General features: G+C 44.1%; 1 protein-coding gene across 1 annotated transcript in view; it reads left to right on the plus strand.

Moving 5' to 3' along the window:
• The first annotated feature begins 2,809 nt into the window (after positions 1 to 2,809).
• Ptpn21 (protein tyrosine phosphatase, non-receptor type 21) overlaps positions 2,810 to 20,306 on the plus strand; it is a 66,229-nt gene continuing 48,732 nt past the window's right edge. The window contains exons 1-2 of the mRNA XM_013017800.1: positions 2,810 to 2,883; positions 3,595 to 3,974. Coding sequence (XP_012873254.1) covers positions 3,795 to 3,974 — 180 coding nt within the window. The 5' untranslated portion in view covers positions 2,810 to 2,883; positions 3,595 to 3,794. The remainder of the gene's footprint in view (positions 2,884 to 3,594; positions 3,975 to 20,306) is intronic.

Raw genomic sequence — 20,306 nt, forward strand, 5'->3', positions numbered from 1 at the left:
CAGGGCGCGGCGGGGAGTGTGCGGGGGGACGGTCGGCGCGCGTGCGCGGTGGGTAGGTGGGGGACCCCCGGGCACCCGCAGGACGGGTGGCGGCGCCCGGACCCCGGCTGGAGCGTCACAAAGAGCCAAGTCTCGCTTCGGTGCCCAGGTGCGCGCCGATCTCCGGGAGCAATGTCTAAAAAGGGTCCCGAGCTCGTCTCCGCTGCTGCTCCGCGGATGGCCGCGGCCCCGCCGGGGATCCCGGGTTGGAAAGCCCGAGGCGTGTTTGTGCTTCTCGGAATACGTGGAGCGCGGAGCCGGCCGGATAACTTTGGAGAGCTGGGGCGTGGGGAGGGCTGGCACGCGCGCCTTGCTGCCTTTTCTTGGAGGGAAGCCTGGTTACTTTGGGGTGGAGGGGGTATGTGGGGTGGGGGAAAAATGGGATCTGCAGATTCCGACTTGTGATTTCTGCAAATCCTGATTAGGTGGGTCGTTCCTGGCAGGCGCTCCTGCCCTATTTGTCTTTCTTTTCTTTTCTTTTTGTTGAGAAAGTCTTACGATAGCATCTGTTGAAAAACTCATTCAGAACATTTGGGGGCGCCTAGTGACAATCGCTGTTTGCCTAAAGGTGGCTAGCAGCCTTTTTTTTTTTTTTTAAACTCTGAAAAGGATCTGTTTTGTTTCTAGGACATCTTATTATAGAGATTGTACACACCGATGTTTGCTCTTAAGAAACATAGGTTTGATTTCATGGAAAAAAAAGACTAAAAAAGGCCATATGCTTTCCTCTGAGTGGCTATGTTAAAGCACCATTGGCAAATGACACGTGGTGAGGACTTTAATGGGGGGGGAGTGAACTCTGCTAGGTAACTGTGTTCTAGTGTATTTGGGAGTGGAAGGGGATCTGGAGAGGAAAATCGAATTCACAAGTAGTGTAGTGCTTTTTGCAAACTTGCACGAAGGCAACATTTAACACATTTATGGGTTTTCTTTCTCTAGTAACAATGGTTTTGTAGAGAAATTATTTCCTGTCTTTTTCTTTCAAAAGCTACTTATGAATTACTTCTGTTAGTAGTTAAAGTATAATCCCAGACTCGATTACCTTTCAAGCTATTGAGTATTATTTTATACCGGAAGCAGTCCCCCCAAAGCATGTCTACCACACCTGGTTTTTATTATTGCCAAACATTCATGCGTTTATGAAATCATTTGGTAGCAGATACTGTACAGATCTGAAAATTAAGATGTATAGGTCACTGATAAAAGCAAGCCATCCTTTGGAATATAGCATGGGGGAAAATGAGCATAACAACTCTTAATTCATTTTAACATCTACCAAAGTATGAAAGAATAAACACTGGCTTTTCCTTATCCCTCTTTCTGTAAAACATTTCAGATCTCAGGGGCATCTGGAAGATTTACTCCAACTTTGCTTAATCAGAGCTTAAGTTAATAATTAGGTTACACAGCCTAGTATCTATTGTGTTGAAGGCATAGTTATCTATCTTTGTAGTGAAGAAACTATTATATTCAAACAGCCCCTAAATCAAATCTGTCTTTCCTTTGTGCACATACAATGTCAGGTCTCTTTATCAACACCACTTATTGGTAGTTTTGATACTACAATTTGTATATGAGAATGGCATCTACCACTTTACTTTATGAAAGGTTATTGAGTATACATGAGATGTGTATATAATCTTTTACATTACAACAGTATTGACTTATCAGGCAGTTTTCTGGTTAAAAGTTTATTATTTAAGATTCTTAAGGTGTGCCTTTCTTTCCATAGCACTTCAACTGTTTATATTCCAGAAACCTGCTAGGAGCACTGAAAACTGCCATAGGTATAGACAGTATTTTTATGGTATTTATTTTCCATTTCCCTCACTTGTAAAGTGTTTTTACCTACGGAAGGCATCCAGAAAATGTTAACACTGTTTTTAGTTGATTACAGCCCCCCTTCTTTTATTTATTTATAACTTTTTGTTTATCCTTCTGGGGAAAACCAGAGCTCAAAAAAAAAAAATAAAACCAGAACACAAGCACATGAAAACCAGAAAGAAAACCGTGGTCGGGCTAGGGTTGGAGATAGAGTTCTGTATGTAATTATAGCTTGCTTGTAATCTCCTTAAGGACAGGCACAGCTTAGGATTCGTCTTAGATTTCTCAAGATGCTCATTAGGCTGCCTTGTGCTTGGAGACGGCAATACACATTTGTGGAATGGAATTTCAAAATGTGTAGTTTGGCAAAGCCTAGGGTAATAGCTAAACCCTATTATTATTATTATTTCCTAGCTCTAACCATACCCCAGCCCTGAGCTCTCCCATCTCCTCAGGGTTCTCAGCCCCAGTCAGGACAGGGACTGGGAGTGAGGGAGAAATCCGGGATCGAATCCCAGCTCAGCCACAGAGCCCGAAGCCGAGGCAGCCGCTTCTCGTGGGGCCTGGGTTCGGATCTGCCCTCCGGCCCCAGGGCAGCCTGGCTGGGGGTGGTGGTAATGAGCGCCATCGGGGCGGCTTGTCGACTCCTCCGGGGAGCGATCTGTCCCGTCGGTCTGGAGGTTGCCCTCCGGGGCGCCGGGACTGCACCTCCCGCGCCGAACCGCGCGCCGGGCTCCGCGCACCGCCCGTCGGGCTGCGGCTGACGAGCCCTCGGAATGCGCCCTCCGGGAGCCCAGGGTCCGGTCCTACCGACCACGCGTCCGCCCGGAAACGCGGCGGCGGCGGGCCGAGGGTTCCGGCGCTTCCCGGCGCCTGGCAACGCGGCCGGCCTTGCTCCTCGGGGCCGGAGCCGGGGCTCTGCGCTGCGGTGCGCGGCCGGGCTGCGCTTCCTGGGCCTGCAGAACTCAGTCCTCCCCTTTTCACCCAGGATGGCGTTTGAGGCCTCACCTGCCCTTTCAGGTCAGCAGCTGCGTCCAGCCGGGGTGGTGGTGGTGGTGATGGTGGAGGTGGGGTAGGCCCTCCTGGTCTTGCGTTTTGGGACTGCTTTGGTTTGGGGATGGACTTTTAGGGTCTTGTGTGATCTGTTTATAAACAAATCATGCTGGTGACCTAAAATAGTTATCAACCAGGAAGTTTCATTTTTTTCTTTTTTGCACTCACCACCCTTTGAAGCTCACAGCTGCCTAGGCTTAGTTAGGGTGGTTCTTTTTGCAATTAATTTGTCTTAAAGGGACTGGAACTGGAACCTTAGCTGGGGGGGGGGCGGGTGGGACAGTGTTTTACCGCTTACACCTCTCCCGAGATCTTTGACATTTGGAGTTTTAGGGAGCTCGAAAGACTTACCTCTCAACACCCCATCCAAAACAAGAAGATGACCACTAATGCTAACTACTAAATTTGGGATTACAGTCATGCAGGGCATTATCTCATTTAATCCTGACAATGGCCACAGGCTGTTATCACTATTTGTGGGACACAGTGAGGGGTGGAGTCTGATCCCAGAGCCCAACCCTCAGCTCTGGTGATAAACTTCCCCAGTCTCCCGTTTTTTGCTAGCAAAGAGGCAAATAGTGTTCTTCAGTCACACAGCTCCACCGATGGTCATTTTTGAAAGCCCCGTCCAGAGTTAGTGTGGTTGATTTCACGTGTAACGTGTTCCTCTTTCCTCAGCGCTGGCCTGGTCGTTCCTTTCTGGCGGTCTTTGGCGACTTCGTTGTTTTTTAATGGCTGCAGCGGCTGCTGGGTGAGCTGTGGGAGCCTGGACTGCAGTTCCTCTGGACAGGAGAGGGTCACTTCGTGCCAGCCTCCTCCTCACTGGATCGGTGTTGGGGGCTCTTCCCTCATAGCCTCTCCACGATCGAAGGGAGAAGATGCCTCTGCCTTTTGGATTGAAATTGAAGCGCACTCGGCGCTACACGGTCTCCAGCAAGAGCTGCCTGGTCGCCCGGATCCAACTGCTCGATAATGAGTTTGTGGAGTTTACGCTGTCGGTGGAGAGCACTGGCCAGGAGAGCCTTGAAGCTGTGGCCCAGAGACTGGAGTTGAGGGAGGTAAGCTATCAAAGAGGCTGCAGGTTGTTTCCATTCTTGCCCATAGGGCACCCAAACACACCTTGACTGTAATGTGCCACTTGAGCCTGCCTGCCTGCCTTCCTCTTTCCCAATGAAGGAAGGGACCAGAGCAAAACAAAAGAAAATCCCCCCAAAACCCTACCTGAGGCTGTGTCCCATAAAAGAAATAACAGTCCCTTTTTTTTTTTTTTTTTGCTGGTCAGGGGGCCTGAACTCTGGGCCTGGGCGCTGTCCCTCAGCTCTTCAGCTCAAGGCTAGGGCTCTACCACTTGAGCCACAGCACTACTTCCAGCCTTTTCTGCTTATGTGGTGCTGAGGAATTGAACCCAGGGCCTCATGCATGCAAGGCAAGTGCTCTACCACCGAGCCACCTTCCCAATCCCAGTCCCTAACTTTTGAACATACTATGTCCCCCTTCCCTCTCAAAAAATGCCATCAAGAGTCAAATAAGAATGCATTTTGGGCTACTGATGTCCCTTCCTTCTTCCTTCCTTCCTCCCTCCCTCCATTTTTCTGTCTGTCTGTCTCTCTCCTCTTTTTTATGCTAGTCCTGGGGCTTGAACTTAGGGTCTAGGCACTGTCCCTTAGCTTTTTTTGATCGGTTGTGGGGCCTGAACTCTGGGCCTGGGCGCTGTCCCTCAGCTCTTCAGCTCAATGCTAGCACTATCACTTGAGCCACAGTGCCACTTCTGATTTTTTTTTCTGCTTATATGGTGCTGAGGAATCGAACTCAAGGTCTCATGCATGGGAGGCAAGCACTATACCACTGAGCCACCTTCCCAGCCCTGTCCCTTAGCTTTTGTGCTCAAAGCTAGCATTCTGTCACTAGAATCACAGCTTCACTCTCAGCTTTTTGGTGGTTAATTTGGAGATGAGTCTTAACAGTATTTTCTACTGGGCTGACTTCGAACCGTAATCCTCAGATCTCAGTCTCTTGAGTACCTAGGATTGAGTACAGGTATGATCCACCAGCACCCAGTCCCAAGTTCTTATTTTTTTGACTGCAATCCCAAGTAAGTCCTCTTGATCTTTAGTGCAGGTTACTGACTTTATTCATTCATTTAGCATTCACTGAGTTCTGACTATTCCACAGGCCAAGATTCTAGACATGTTTGGTTTCCTCACCAACAAATTGTGTCACCCTGGGTCAGTTGTTCACACAGTTCACATGAGCATAACTAGAGCCTACTTCTTGGGGTAGTGTGATTTAATGTGCATGTAGAGCGATAACCCTAATAACTAGTTTGTTATAGTAATAATAGGAAGTTTTACTCTGGGAAGCCCCTAATCTAGTAGGAAGGAAGTGTTAGTCTTCACATATCCACATAATGTCCTAAGTGTAAAGGCTATGGAAGGGCTGTAATTAAAACTAGGATCTTCCCTGTGTTTGGCTGTCTTGCTCTGGGGTAGGACAAAGGAGGAGAAACTGGTTATTCCAACTTGAATGGCCATGTTGTATTTCCAACTAGAAATCCTACATTATTTTTTGTTGTTGTTGGTTGTGGGGCTTGAACTCTGGGCCTGGGTGCTGTCCCTGAGCTCTTCAGCCCAAGTTGAATACTCTACCATTTGAGCTACTTCTGGTTTTCTGGTGGTTAACTTGAGTCTCATGGACTTTCCTGTCCAGCCTGGCTCTGAACGGCGATACTCAGATCTCAGCCTCCAGAGTAACTAGGATTACAGATGGGAGCCACCGGCACCCAGCTTTATTCTTAATTTCTTGTAACTATTCTTAAGATTAAAAGCCGGGTGCCGGTGGCTCATGTCTGTAATCCTAGTTACTAAGGAGACTGAGATCTGAGAATCACGGTTCAAAGCCAGCCTGGACAGGAAAGTCCATGAGACTCTTACCTCCAGTTAATCACCAAAAAGCTCAGGGACAGCATCCAGGCCCTGAGTTCAAGTCCTGGAAACAGCACACACACACACACACACACGCACACGCACACACACACACACAGAATAGACCAACTTGGCCACACACACACACACAGCACACACACACACACACACACACACACACAGAATAGACCAACTTGGCCCCTAGACAAATCAGTTGATCATTCAGTGTGGTGTGTGTGTGTGTGTCTGTGTGTGTGTCTGTGTGTGTGTATGTATTCAGTATATATTACATAATACACATGATACATAATATGTATTTTATATACTATATAATTTTACACACACACACACACACACACACACACACACACACACACACGTTGTGCTGGTCCTGGGGCTTGAACTTAAGGTCTGGTGCTGTCCCTTAGCTTTTTAGCTCAAGGCTAGCTCTCTTACCAATTGAGCCACAGCTCTGCGTTAAGCTTTATGTTAGTTAATTGGAAATTAGACGTTCTCAGACTTTTCTACCCAGGCTGGCTTTGACTCCTGCTTAGCTAGGATTACAGGAGTGAGCCAACCTGTGCCGGCTGACTTGCAGACCCATTGATGCCAAATATATAGTCTTTTGAAGCTTACCCCTAGAGTTGGTGGTAGCGAGGAGACTGGTGAGGTGTAGTATGTGGTGGCATAGGGGAAGGGTAGGGAGAGGGTGGGGAAAGCTTGCTTCTGCAAAGTGCTGTTAGAGCTGTCTGACCTGGAGGGTGGGCTAGGCAGACCTATTAGGCTGCAAAAGACTTCCAATAAAGGGAACAAAGGAGAACTGACCTGCTACGTGTGGGGAAGATAGTGAAAGATTTTTAAACAGGCATGTGATTTTTTTTTTTTTTTTGCACGGAGGGAACCTTCTGGAGAATGATTAGAGAGATGTAGTTTGGGTGCCGAAGGTGGTCGTCTAGAGTTGGATGGGGATGAAGAAAAATGGTGGAATCATGAAGAAAAAAATAGTGGCTATTTAGGACCAGACCTGCCTATTAGGTGTTGTGGAGAAATTAGCAAGGGGCTGGACTTGGGGGGAGGAAGCATAAAACAAAGAGTGGACTTCAGTGTTGGATGTAAATGCCAAATTGGAAGTGCAAGCTGGTTCTGAGTTGAGATGTTGAACAGATAGGTGGACGCGCCTGTCTGCAGCTCAGGCAGGAGATGGAAGCTGAAAGGAAGAGGCCTGCAATCAGCAGCTAGAGCCGCGGGAAGGGATGAGGCTGTCTAGGGGAGAAAAAAGATGGAGCAGAGTGCTTATGGTTGAATAGCGAAGATAAACCAGGAGATTACGCCTGTTTACCTGTGTTTCCTTCTTCCTCCTCTTTTCCTTCTCCCTCTTCCCTTCATCTTCCTTCCTCCTTCCTCCTTCTTCCCTCTTCCTCCTCCTATAACTCCTCCTCCTCCTCCCCCCTCTCTTCTCTTCCTCCTCCACCTCCTTTTTTCCTCCTCCTGTTGCTCTTTTTCCCCCTATTTTAGTCTCTTTTTTTTCTATTAATTTCATCCAGTGGTACTAGGTTTGTCTACAGTCCCCAGGGCAGTCATTTTCCCAAGGAGGCATGGTGTATTTATTTTTGCACCACAGCATGAAATGTGCCCAATAAATTCAGCTGGACTGAGTCCACTGGCATTCCTTTCCTTCTGGTCAAGAAATCCAGGGAAGTGTCATCTCCTGTTAGAGGCCATCAGTCTTAGGGAATAAGCTGCTGTGGGCATATTACAAGTATGGCAAGTTTTTTGTTGTTGTTGTAGTTGCTGTTTTTTTTTTTTTTTTTAAGTCAGGGTCTTATTGTTCCTCAGTCTGTCCTTGAACTCTTGATCTTCTGCTTTATACTCTGGAGCTACCACACCCAGCTGTTTGTTGTTATTATTTGTGATATCTGTGCCCACATTATGGTGAATGACCAAATTCTCTTTAATTTTTTTTCTTTTGTGAATATTGTTTCTTCCTGTAACTGAAAGCACACATTTATTTTGTTTCTGTTTTTCTTTTGCCAGTCCTGGGGCTTGAACTCAGGGCCTGAACACTGTCTCTGAGCTTCTTTGGCTCATTCTACCACTTGAGCCACAGCACCATTTCTGGCTTTTTCTGTGTATGTGGTACTGAAGAATCAAACCCAGGGCTTCATGCATACTAGGCAAGCACTCTACTACTAAGCCACTTTCCCAGGCGAGTGCATGGTATGGCTAGTATGCATTTATTTAATTTTAATTTTTTTTTTGTTAGTCCTGGGGCTTGAACTCTGGACTTGGGTGCTGTTCCTGAGCTTTTGTGCTCAAGGCTAGCACTTTACCAGTTAAGCCACAGTTCTACTTCTGGCTTTTTTGGTGATTAATTGCAGATAAGAATCTCACAGACTTTCCTGCCTGGGCTAGTTTCAGACCTTGATCCTTAGATCTCAGCAGCCTGAATGGCTAGAAATTAATAGGCATGAGCTACTGGTGCCTGGCTTCTTTTATAGCATGTTCTTGTAGCAGTAATTGTTTTCTTCCAGTAACTTAAAGAATATATGCTTTTTATAGCATGCTCTTATAGTGAGCACCGGTAATCATGCTTCCTATGCATTGCTAAATTGTTTAAATTTTAGTATGCCATCTAATTTAGTAGCCACTTTTGAGCCACTGTTTCCATGTGAGCTGAAAAAATTCATGTGCATAATGTCACTATCCATTCCCTTCAAAAAAAAAAGACCTACTGTAATTATGGTTTAATGTTTTTTTAAGTGGAGGTATTAGTTTGTTTGCTTCTATCTGGGCTCAAACTAAACCATATAATTAAAAAATTGTCAATATTTAGATTGTTTATGTATTTTTTTATGTAGGGCATGCCTTTTAGAAAATTCTTGCTCAGTAGATTATCATGACATTGTTAGGCCATCATGGATATCAATTAGATTTACCGTAAACTGTTATTGCTTGCATACTCTGTTATTGCTTATTATTATTATTATTTTTGCTGGGGGGAGTCAGATCGGAGTTGAATTAGGGACCTGGGCGCTGTCCCTGAGCGTTTTTGCTCAAGGCTAGCGCTCTATCACGTTGAGTTACAGCACTGCTTCTAGTTTTCTGGTGCTTCATTAGAGTCTCATTATTTTCCTGCCTGGGCTGGCTTTGAACCACAATCCACAAACCACAGGATTACAGGAACCACCAGCTCCTGGCCCATTGCTTGATTTTTAAGATGCTTATTCATCTTTAATTTACACTTGGTTAGATTTTTTAAAAGTTTTTTTTAATACACAGGATGCAGAAAAGTATTGAAATGTGGTAATGTTTTTCAAGATCTTTTTTTGTGTGTATGTGCCAGTCCTGGGCTTAAACCAGGTGCTGACCCTGAGCTGTTTTTAGTCAAAACTAGCATTTTACCACTTGAGCCACAGTTCTACTTCTGGCGTTTTGCTGGTTAATTGGCAATCAGAGACTCCTGAACTTTCTTGCCTAGGCTGCCTTTGACTGCAATCCTCAGATCTCAGTCTCCTGAGTAGCTAGGATTACAAGATGTAAACCACTGGAGCCTGGAAAGATTTTTTTTGCCGGTTGTTGGGCCTGAACTCTGAGCCTGGGTGCTGTCCCTCAGTTCTTTAGCTCACTCTACCACTTGAGCCTCAGCCCCACTTCTGGCTTTTTCTGCTTATGTGGTGCTGAGGAATCCAACCCAGGGCCTCATACATACAAGGCAAGCACTCTACCACTGAGCCACCTTCCCAGCCCCAAAATTTTTTTAATATATATTTTTTATTGTAAAGATACTGTACAGAGGGGTTACAGTTATACGAGCAAGGTAATGAGTCCATTTCCTATAGAGCATTGTTACCCCCTCCTTTGTTTTTCCCCACCATCCCTTTCCTCCCCACCTTCCCAAATGCCCCCTCCCCCCAAGTTGTAAAGTTCGTTTTCATCATGGAAAGATTTTTTTAAGGGTATACCTTTATAATCTAAGAGTGAGAGAGAGAGAGAGAGAGAGAGAGAGTGTGTGTGTGTGTGTGTGTGTGTGTGTGTGTGTACCCCAGTACTGGATCTTGAACTTAGGTCTTTATGTGCTTGCTCAGCTTTTTGGCTCAGGGCTGGCATTCTTACCACCTGGGCCCCACATCTACTTCTGGCTCTTTGCCATCTCCACTTTTGGCTTTTTGCTGGTTAATTGAAGATAACAGTCTCAAATATATTTACCCCACTAGCAGATTCTCAATCCTTAAAAATGCTTAGGCACATTAGAAGCTGGAATTAGAGGTGTGAGCAGTTTAAGTTAAATCTGCAAAGTAGGTTTTCTTTCAGCTGTTTCTGAGTTTGTACATTAGGAAAAATTTTCATTGTTGATTTCATATATGACTTACATTGATAATTACAGTTTGAAAGTTGAGTTAAAAGTCATTCCTAGAATGACTGTCTGTCTTTTTTAGAAGGTATTACTTTACCAAAATTTAGAAGTTTTCCAGTGCTTTTTTTTTTTTTTTTTTGCCAGTCCTGGGGCTTGAACTTGGGGCCTAGGCACTGTCCCTGAGCTTTTTCTTTGGGGGGGGGTGGTGTCATGGGGCTTGAACTCTGGGCCTGGGCACTGTCCCTCAACTCTTCAGCTCAAGGCTAGCGCTGTGCCACCACTGTGCCACTTCCAGTTTTCTAAGTGGTTTATTGGAGATAAAAGTCACAGAGGGCTGGGAAGGTGGCTCAGTTGTAGAGTGCTTGCCTTGCATGCATGAGGCCCTAGGTTTGATTCCTCAGCACCATATAAAGCAGAAAAAGCCAGAAGTGGTGCTGTGGCTGGTGGCAGAGCGCTAGCCTTGAGCTGAAAAGCTGAGGGACAGCGCTCAGGCTCAGAGTTCAGGCTCCACGACTGGCCCCCTCCCACCCCCCCAAAAAAAAAGTCCCACAGACTTTCCTGCCTGGGCTGTCTTTGAACCGCTATCCTCAGATCTCAGCCTCCTGAGTAGCTAGGATTACAAGTGCGAGCCACCAGTACCCAGCCCTGAGAGTGTTTGGCTCAGGGTAGTGCTCTACCACTTTAGCCACAGTGCCCCTTCTGGCTTTTTCTGTTTATGTGGTACTAAGGAATGGAACACAGGGCTTTGTATGTTAGGCAAGTACTCTACCACTAAGCCACATTCCCAGCCCTTCCCATGTTTTTGTTTTGGATATTTGATTACCCTATAGCCAAATTATCATTATAAATCTCCAGAAAATGTATTGTAAATTGTATTTGTAGTGAATTCCTCACATGAAGGTTTTGCTCTTCCGCTTGGTAAGCTCCACTGGAGTAGGACTCTTATGCTTCGGTGTCTTACAGCACATACTTGACTGGATAAATACCTCCTTAATTTAAACTCAACATTTGGAGTGATAAGCATAGATTGCAGTTCAGTTTAATCAGCCTTTATTTGCCCTATTTTTATTTCCTGGAAAGAATTGACTATTTCGAAAGGTTTGTACATTGGTACAAAGCACTGTTCAGTACTTTTTTTTCTTCCCTCCCTCTCTTTCATTCTCCCTCACTCTTTCCCTTCCTTCCTCCCTTTCCCTTTCTTCTTCTCTTCAAGGTTTGCTATGTAGTGCCTTGAACTTGTGATCTTCTGCCTCTGCTTCCCACGTAGTGAGTTAGCAGCTGTGAAGCACTGTACCCAGTTCACCTTTTCATTTTGCTTTTCTGAAGCACTTAGGAAGTGATGTCCTTCCAGAAGTTTCTCAGGAAAAATTGCTGTGTCAAGGCAAGGGCCAACTCCCCTACCCCTTGGAATAGTTCTCTGCTGGCCAATGGGGACAATTTTACCCAAGGTTGATTTGTTGGAATAAGTAGTGTGTTAGGTATTTCAAATATCCACTGACCTTATCTTGACTGTTATCTGAGTAGACCTCAGGAATTTCATGTGTATTTCCTTCTCTCTTGGCTGGTTTCACTTGGACTCTAAAAATAACTGAAATATGTGTAAGGGAAAAGTATTTTAAACTTTTTTTTTAATCTTTTGAGCTGAGTAGTTACTAAATAACTCATCAAACTGAGAAGACTGAAATATAGATGGGAATTAGTAAATCTTTTCAATTCAAGTTATTGCACCTTCTGAAAGAGCTATAACATTAGATTGGCGTCCAAAGCTAGCTATGAATGATCAGAGGATTTTCTTGACTTTTATGTTTCTGCTTTTTTTTTCCTTATTTGGCCTAGATAATTAAGAATTAGACAAATAAGGGGGCTGGGAAGGTGGCTCAGTGGTAGAGCGCTTGCCTTGCATGCCTGAGGCCCTGGGTTCGATTCCTCAGCACCACATAAGCAAAAAGCAAAAAGCAGGAAGTAGCACTGTGGCTCAAGTGGTAGAGCAGTAGCCTTGAGCTGAAGAGTTGAGGGACAGCGCCCAAGCCCAGAGTTCAGGCCTCATGACCGGACCCAAAAAAAAAAGAAAAAGTATTAGACAAATAAGCAAGGGATTTATATGTATAGACATGGAGAGATATGCATTTTAAAATATAATATATAATCATAGTAGTTATTGAAAACATGTTTATTTAAAGAAACAAGTTTAGTTGAATAATAAGTTTAAGGGCTATACATAGGTGTTTTAATTTAAGAGACAATGGACATAACACCGAATCTCTTATCATTAATCTGCCACATTCATTTCACTACCAAATGAAATTAAGGCTGGGTTTGTTTTACCTGGGCAGGTTTGTGGATTGAGCTCCAAAGGTGTTTTTGGGGTGCTGTCTCTTGAGTTTTGTTATTGTCCTTGGTATGTGGTTTCAGATCCCATTCCTTTCTATTTATTTCAGTTTGTACTTCTGGTGCTTAAACACAGGGCCTGGGTGCTGTTCCTCCTCCCCCCAACACTGTCATTGTGCCTCTTGAGCCACAAATCTACTTCCAGCTCTTTGGTGGTTAATTGGAGATAAGAGTCTCATGGACTTTCCTGCTCTGACTGACTTCTAACCATGATCCTCAGATCTCAGCCTCCTGAGTAGTTAGGATTACAGGCGTGAGCCACCAGTGCCTGGCATCTTATCTCATTTATTTTTCACAAATGGGTTACGCATGATCCTTTTCCATTTTAAAATGAAGAAACTGAAGTCGTGAAAAGTTTAGGTGGTTTGCTTAGGATCACAGAACTAATAAATAAAAAAGCCAGGTACCAGTTGTTCATTTCTATAATCCTAATTACCAAGAACCATGGCTCAAGGCTTACCTGGGAAGAAAAGTTCAAGAGACTTCTTTCTCAGCCCTTCTCAGCAGCACAGTGGTGTGCACCTGTCACCCAGGCCGTGGAGGAAGCTGGGATTGGGAGGATCAGGAAGCCAAGCAGATTTTTTTTTTGTCGGCCATGGGGCTTGAACTCTGGGCCTGGGCGCTGTCCCTCAGCTCTTCAGCTCAAGGCGAGTGCTCTACCACTTGAGCCACAGTACCACTTCTAGGCAGAAACATTTTTGAGATTCTATCTCCTTGGAGGGGAGCTAGACTAAAGTGGTGGGCACCTGTGGCCCCAGTGGTAACAGGAAGTCGAAAGAAAGTGGGTCAGGTGCATGCTTGGGTTGGAAGTGGGAGACCCTATCTCAAAAATAACTAGCAGGGTCTGGGAAGGTGGCTCAGTGGTAGAGCACTTGCTTTGCATGCATGAGGCCCTGGGTTCGATTCCTCAGCACCACATAAGCAGAAAAAAAGCTGGAAGTGGTGCTGTGGCTCAAGTGGTAGGGCGCTAGCCTTGAGCTGAAGAACTGAGGGACAGCACCCAGGCCTGGAGTTCAGCTCCCACGACCGACAAACAAAATAAAACAAAACTAGCAAAAATCCAGGCTGGAGATATGGTGGTAGTAATTGTAAGCCTTGAATTCAAACCTCAGTATAGCAAAAACAAACAAAAGACAATTGGTTTTTATTTGGAAGGAGGAGGACAGTACCAGATTTGAATTCAGAAACTTACCCTTGGCAGGGGTGGCATTCATCCTATCATTCATTGAGCCATGTTGCCAGTCTTTTTGCTTTAGCTATTTTTTTTTTTTGGTGGTCGTGGGGCTTGAACTCTGGGCCTGAGTGCTGTCCCTCAGCTCTTCAGCTCAAGGCTAGCGCTCTACCACTTGAGCTACAGCGCCACTTCTGGTTTTCTAGTGGTTTATTGGAGATATGAGTTTCACCAACTTTCCTGCCCGGGCTGGCTTTGAACCTCGATCCTCAGATCTCAGCCTCCTGAGTAGCTGGGATTACAGGCGTGAGCCACCGGCGCCTGGCTCGGTCATGGGTCTTGAACTCTGGGCTTGGGCCCTGTGGCTAGTGCTTGAGCCATAGCACCAATTCCGGTTTTCTGGTGGTTAATTGGAGATAAGAATCTTACAGACTTTCCTGCCAGTGCTGGCTTTGAACCGTGATCCTCAGATCTCAGCCTCCTGAATAGCTAGGATGACACCGCCTTCTGGCTTCTTTGGCTATTAAAGATAAGGTCTCATTTTTTGCTCTGTCTAGCTTAGGACTATGATCCTTCCTATCTTTTCCTCCCCAGTTGCTGAGATTACAGGAGTGAACGGCTGGATTTGCCAGTGAGTAGCTGGCGTCATAGGTGTGGGTCATAGGTGTGGGCCACTAGTACCTGGCCCCATCCTGTGTGTTTTAATCAACTGATAAGATATCCAGAGGCAGTTTAAACTTTTACTTAGGCTGTTGTAGAAGAAACTACTTATTTCACAAATCCTCTATGAAAATAGCATGTGGTAGATATTATTTAGCTATCAAGGATTTGTGCTATAATAGACATCTAAAAAGTTTATTTAAGTTGTTGAATAGGGCAGAATAATTGTGTTATTTTGAATTAACTCTAATAGGCAGGCTGAAACAATGTACAACTTATCTCATGCTTGCCCACTGACGCCGGCAGGCCTGTGTGATTGTACCCCCTTTCCTCCTTCCTTCCCTCCTTCCAGTTTTTTCTTTTTTTTTTTTTTCTTTTTTTGGTCCGGTCGTGGGCCTGAACTCTGGGCCTGGGCGCTGTCCCTCAGCTCTTCAGCTCAAGGCTAGCACTCTACCACTTGAGCCACAGCGCCACTTCCGGCTTTTTTTCTTTTTGCTTATGTGGTGCTGAAGAATCGAACCCAGGGCCTCAGGCATGCAAGGCAAGCGCTCTACCACTGAGCCAACTTCCCAGCCCTCCTTCCAGTTTTTTCTACCACCCTTTTCTCTCTCCAGCGTTCAGGTGAGTTTTTTTTTTTTTTTTCCTTCTCTTGCTTGGATTAAGTGTGCTTCTACTTAGCCTGCCTAATTTTCTTTATACATCTGATGACAACTTGTCTTGCCTCATTTATGTTATTTAGGTTTAAATAACTGTATGATTTAACTTTGCACAATTTAACTTTGTATGGTTAAATTTAAGCTGTACTTTGAAAAGTAGGATTTTGGAAGCAATAAGATGGAGTTAAAGTTTTTTTTATTGTTATTATAATGGTGATTGATCACAGAGGGGTCACAGTTACTTAAGACAGGTAATAAGTGCATTTCTTTTTGGACACTGTCACCCCTTCTCTTGCTCTGTCCCAGTTGTTCCCTCCCACCCCACCCACAAGTTGTATAGTTCATCGTCAACATAGCGTCCAGTGCGTAGCACTGCTGCAGTTGTCACCCTTTGTCACTCCATTTCTGAGCCTCTCTCTACCCTCCCCCAAACAGATAAATGAACAAACAAGACAAGAAGGAAAGAAAACAAAAATGGCAACAAAGAAAAAAAAACCTTTATTTCCATTTCCTGGAGTTCATTTTGATAAATATTATTTTATATGATCAGATGCACATAGGTATTGTGCTTTTGTGTTCTTTTCCTAAGAGAGGAACTGTGAATGAATGTCATTGTGTGTGAATGCCGGGGGTCCGGTACAGTTTATCATGTCCTAGTGTATTTTAGATCTTGCTTCTGCATATGAGAGAAATATGCAGTTTGTATCTCTGAGCTTGGCTTACTTCACGTACATGATTTTTAAAAAATTTTTATTATAAAGCTGATGTGGAGAGAAGTTGCAGTTATATAATCAGGCAATGTGTACATTTCTTTTTGAACAGTGTCACCTCTTCCTTCATTTTTAAAAAAAAATTTTATTGTAAAGGTACTATACAGAAGGTTACAGTTACATGAGCAAGGTAATGAGTACACTTCCTATTGAGCATTGTTACCCCCTCCATTGTTTTCCCCCTACCTTCCCTTCCCTCCCTCCCTTCCCCAGGTTCTTTTTTTTTTTTTAATTGTGGTTAAGTAATTACATAATTTCCCAAATTTCACAGTATTGTGGAATAATGATGCTCATTTAAAGTCACAAGTTCATTCTAACTTTCCTGGAGCAAATTGTCTATCACAGTCTGTAACATATAACGGTGTTCACATGTTATATACCATACATGTGATCAGCAGCATGGGGATATTTAGTAGTGGTTCGACCAGATGAGTGGGAGTTCTTTGTTTCTTAAGTCCTGTTAATTTTGTCATCCACTTATCAGGGAGACCATGTACCATTTGTCTCTTTGCTCTTGGCTTACCTCGCTCAACATGATTCCTTCTAGCTCCATCCATTTCCCTGCAAATGCCATTATTTTGCCACTTCTAATGGCTGCATAATATTCCATTGTGTATAGATACCACAATTTTTGGATCCATTCATCTGTCGTGGGGCATCTGGGTTGTTTCCATATGCTAGCTATTGTGAACAGTGCTGCAATAAACATGGAGGTGCACGTGTCCTTGTATATTGGTTCCTGTTGTTCAGGGTAGATGCCTAGAAGTGGTATGACTGGGTCGTAAGGGAGGTCAATCTTTAGCTTTCTAAGGACCCTCCAGACTGCTTTCCAAAGTGGTTGTATAAGTGTACATCCCCACACTTACCATGATTTGTTCTAGGTTCATCCATTTCCCTGAAAAGGACATAATATTTTTCTTCCTAATGGTTGTATAAAATTCCTTTGTGTGCTTTCCCATTCCCATTCATTTATATTAATCTGGAATAATATGCCAGAGAGAAAAATGGGTCTGACAGAAATGACTAGAGAGGTCTTATCATTAAGATGATTGAATTTGGAGAAGTAAGACAGTTACCATAACATCACTTCCTTTCTTCCTGATGTGTACATAACAATCTTAATTCTTATTCACCTGTATTTTGTATTCACTGGTAATGTTTAGACAAGTACAAATTTGACTTCTTTGTGTTTTTATGGCTGGGACATCTTTTGAAGTCAAATTCATGTTTGGAAGAACACTTAAGAATTACACATTCCAGTATGATAACAAAGACATACTAATGGGTGTATAATAGTGAAGAATGTATTGAAATTGTACATTCACATTGTATAACATTGGTCATTCACCATCAGAATGCAGACTGCTCTACAGTGCAATACAACTAGTACCCAGGAGTGAGGTCCACACCTAGTGCTGGCCTAGGGATGGCCCACATTTAGTATCCAGGTGCTTGAGCCCTTTGTTTGGCATTCTGGCCTCACTCATACACCATTCTCCATTCTTCTAAAAAGAAGCAATCCATCTGTTGCTAGTTTCAATTGATTTATTTTAAAAGGAATGAAAAGTTATCAAAGCTTATAAGCATTGAATTTCCTCTCCTAAAGAAAATAGGAGATGCTTATCTCCAATTAACCACTAGAAAACCGGAAGTGGAGCTGTGACTTGAAGTGGTAGAGTGCTAGCCTTGAGCAAAATTGTTCAGGGACAATGCCCAGGCCCTGAGTTCAAGCCCCACAACTGACCAAAAAAACCCAAACCAAAACAAAATGTAATTTTATGCAGTTTCAAAGGAGTTGATAGCTATGCTAAGAAGATTTCACATTACTTGAGCCATTTTTACTGGAGACATTCTTTCAAGTGCTTGAAGGGTTTTTGCTTATTCTAAAACTTAGCAATGCTATTTATTAGTGTGACATACCCTTAGTCATCTTCATTTACAGTTGTGTAAATTGAGACACAAGTGTTCAGTAACTTCCTGGTGTGGCTATGTAGTAGAAACTACAGCTGAAATTGTTCTTCTGGTTTGTTGATAGTCTCTCTCTCTCTCTCTCTCTCTGTCTCTTTCTCTCTGGTGTTGGTCCTGGGGCTTGAACTTAGGGCCTGGACTGTCTTTTAACTTTTTTTTGCTTAAGGCTGTTACTCTACCACTTGAGCCCCATTTCTGCCTCTGGTTTGTTGCTGGTTAGTTGGAGATAAGAATCTCATTTACTTTCCTGCCTGGTTTGCTTTGAACCAAGATCTTTGGATCTCAGCCTCCTGAGCAGCTAGGATTACAGTCGTGAACCACTCTCTTTTTCCATCATGTAACCTTAGGCAAGTGACAGGTGTCCTGCTCTGGTGCCTATAATGCATGCCTGGACAGGGCGGCCTCCTACATTGGATGGTAATTTGTTTCAAGTACTCTTGAAAAACATTATCATTTATTTTGTATTTTGTCATTTGTACAATTTCTTGTTTTCAAAAGCACATTCGAAGCTCACCTGAGGCAAAGCAAGAGAGTCCTGAGAGGGAACCAAAGTCACCACTGTGGGAAGACAGGGTGGGAGGTGGGAGAAGGAGGGAATATCTCTAAAGCTGTTCAGTGATTGTGCTGTTTGGTAGAGTGTTCTGTGAGCTTGTTTTCCTGTACAGTTGGAAGTATCATGCTGAAGAAATAGATGCCCGGAGAGTCCCCTGCGGTGAGATTTTCCAAAGCAGTATCTGGTTACAGTACTGTTGGATGAAGACAGAGAGCTGTGGAGTCAGAATCAATAACCAAGGAAGGCAGAGTAACTAGTGAGCCCACTGAGGCATTTGCTGCCTTCATTGGTCCTGGCTTACTGCAATTGGCTGCAGGGCACACCTGGAATTTACATATTACAGCAGTTCAGACCATCTGTGAATTAGGACCACTATCAATCATTATTTCATTTCATATTCCTCTCTAGGGCTGGGAGTGTGGCTTAGTGGGTAGAGTGCTTGCCTACCAATCTGAGGCCCTGGGTTCAATTCCTCAGTCCCCCATAAACAAAAATAAATAAAGCAGTAGTTAAAAAAAATTCCTCTCTAAATCATCATCTTGTTTATTTAACACTTATTGCCCTATTTTCCATTGAGACTTAGACTGTTCAGTGCTGGGCACTGAACCCAAGGCCTTATACATGTTAGACAAGTGCTGTACCTGTGAACTAGATCACCATCTCTTCTACTTTTCAATATAGAAGTATCTCTTGTCTTATGTATGCTTAAATAGCATTTATTGGATGAAAGTGTATTTGGAGTTTAAATGTTAAATAGTTAAAAATGTTGAATATGTGTTTCTGAATTACGCACCTTCTCATAATTAGGGACTTTTGACTTGTCCTCATTGAGGAACATAATTTAAAGGAAAACCCAAGCCAAGAGCTGATGGCTCATGCCTGTAATCCTATCTGTTTAGGAGGCTGAGATCTGAGCATTGTGGTTCCAAACCACCTTGCACAAGAAAGACTGTGAGATTCTTACCTTCAGCTAAACTCTAAAAGACAGACAGTGGAATTGTAGCTTAAGTGGTAAGAGTGCTAACCTTGAGTAAACAAAAAACAACCCCACCCCCACCCCGCAAAGCTCAGGGGACAGTACCCAGACCCTGAGTTTAAGACCCAGGACTTGCACAAGAAGAAAGAAAAGAAGAAAAGAGAAAGAAACTTTAAATGTGACCTGGGTACTGGTGGCTCATGACTATAATTCTGGCTAATTGTGAGGCTGAGAATGGGAGGAAAGAGGTTTGAGGCCAATCTGGGCAGAAAACAGTTCACAAAGTACCTTCTCAAACCCTGGCTGGGCACAGTGGTCTGTACTGGCCCTCCCAGCTTGTCCTTGTCAGCCCAGGCCGGACAGTCGGTAAGATTTCATCCTGGTGAAGGGAAGCTGGATGTACTAGTGCAAGACTTTGATCCCAGCAAGGACCTGGAAGCCTAAATAGGCAGATCATAGTTGAGGAACGTGTCTGGGCAGGAAGTAATACTTGACTCCAGAAAAGTAAGTAAAGTAAGACTTTACCTCAAAAATAACCAGCACAGCTGGGTTCTGGTCCCTGAGGTCTGTGCATTTAGCTGCTCAAGAGGCTAAGACCTGAAGGATCCAGATTTAAAGTCAGCCTGGGCAGGCCAGACTCAGTCTCCAAAATAACCAGCAAAAAGCTGGGCCAGAAGCATAGCTTGAGTGGTAGAGCACCAGCCTAGCAAGCCAGTATAGCAAGTGCCAGGTTCTGAGTCAAACTCAGGTACTACCAAAAAGAAAAACATGAACAACAACCAAAACCAAAACCAACAATCCCCTATAAGTATAGCCATTGTTAAATGGAACTTTATATTATTAGTAAAAAGAAAAGGAAGTAGAGCTTTTCTTTTTTTTTGGGTCCAGTCGTGGGGCCTGAACTCTGGGTCTGGGCACTGTCCCTCAGCTCTTCAGCTCAAGGCTAGTGCTCTACCACTTGAGCCACAGCACC

This window comes from Dipodomys ordii, unplaced genomic scaffold (genome assembly GCF_000151885.1).
Source record: "Dipodomys ordii isolate 6190 unplaced genomic scaffold, Dord_2.0 Scaffold2, whole genome shotgun sequence".
Classification (NCBI taxonomy): domain Eukaryota; kingdom Metazoa; phylum Chordata; class Mammalia; order Rodentia; family Heteromyidae; genus Dipodomys; species Dipodomys ordii.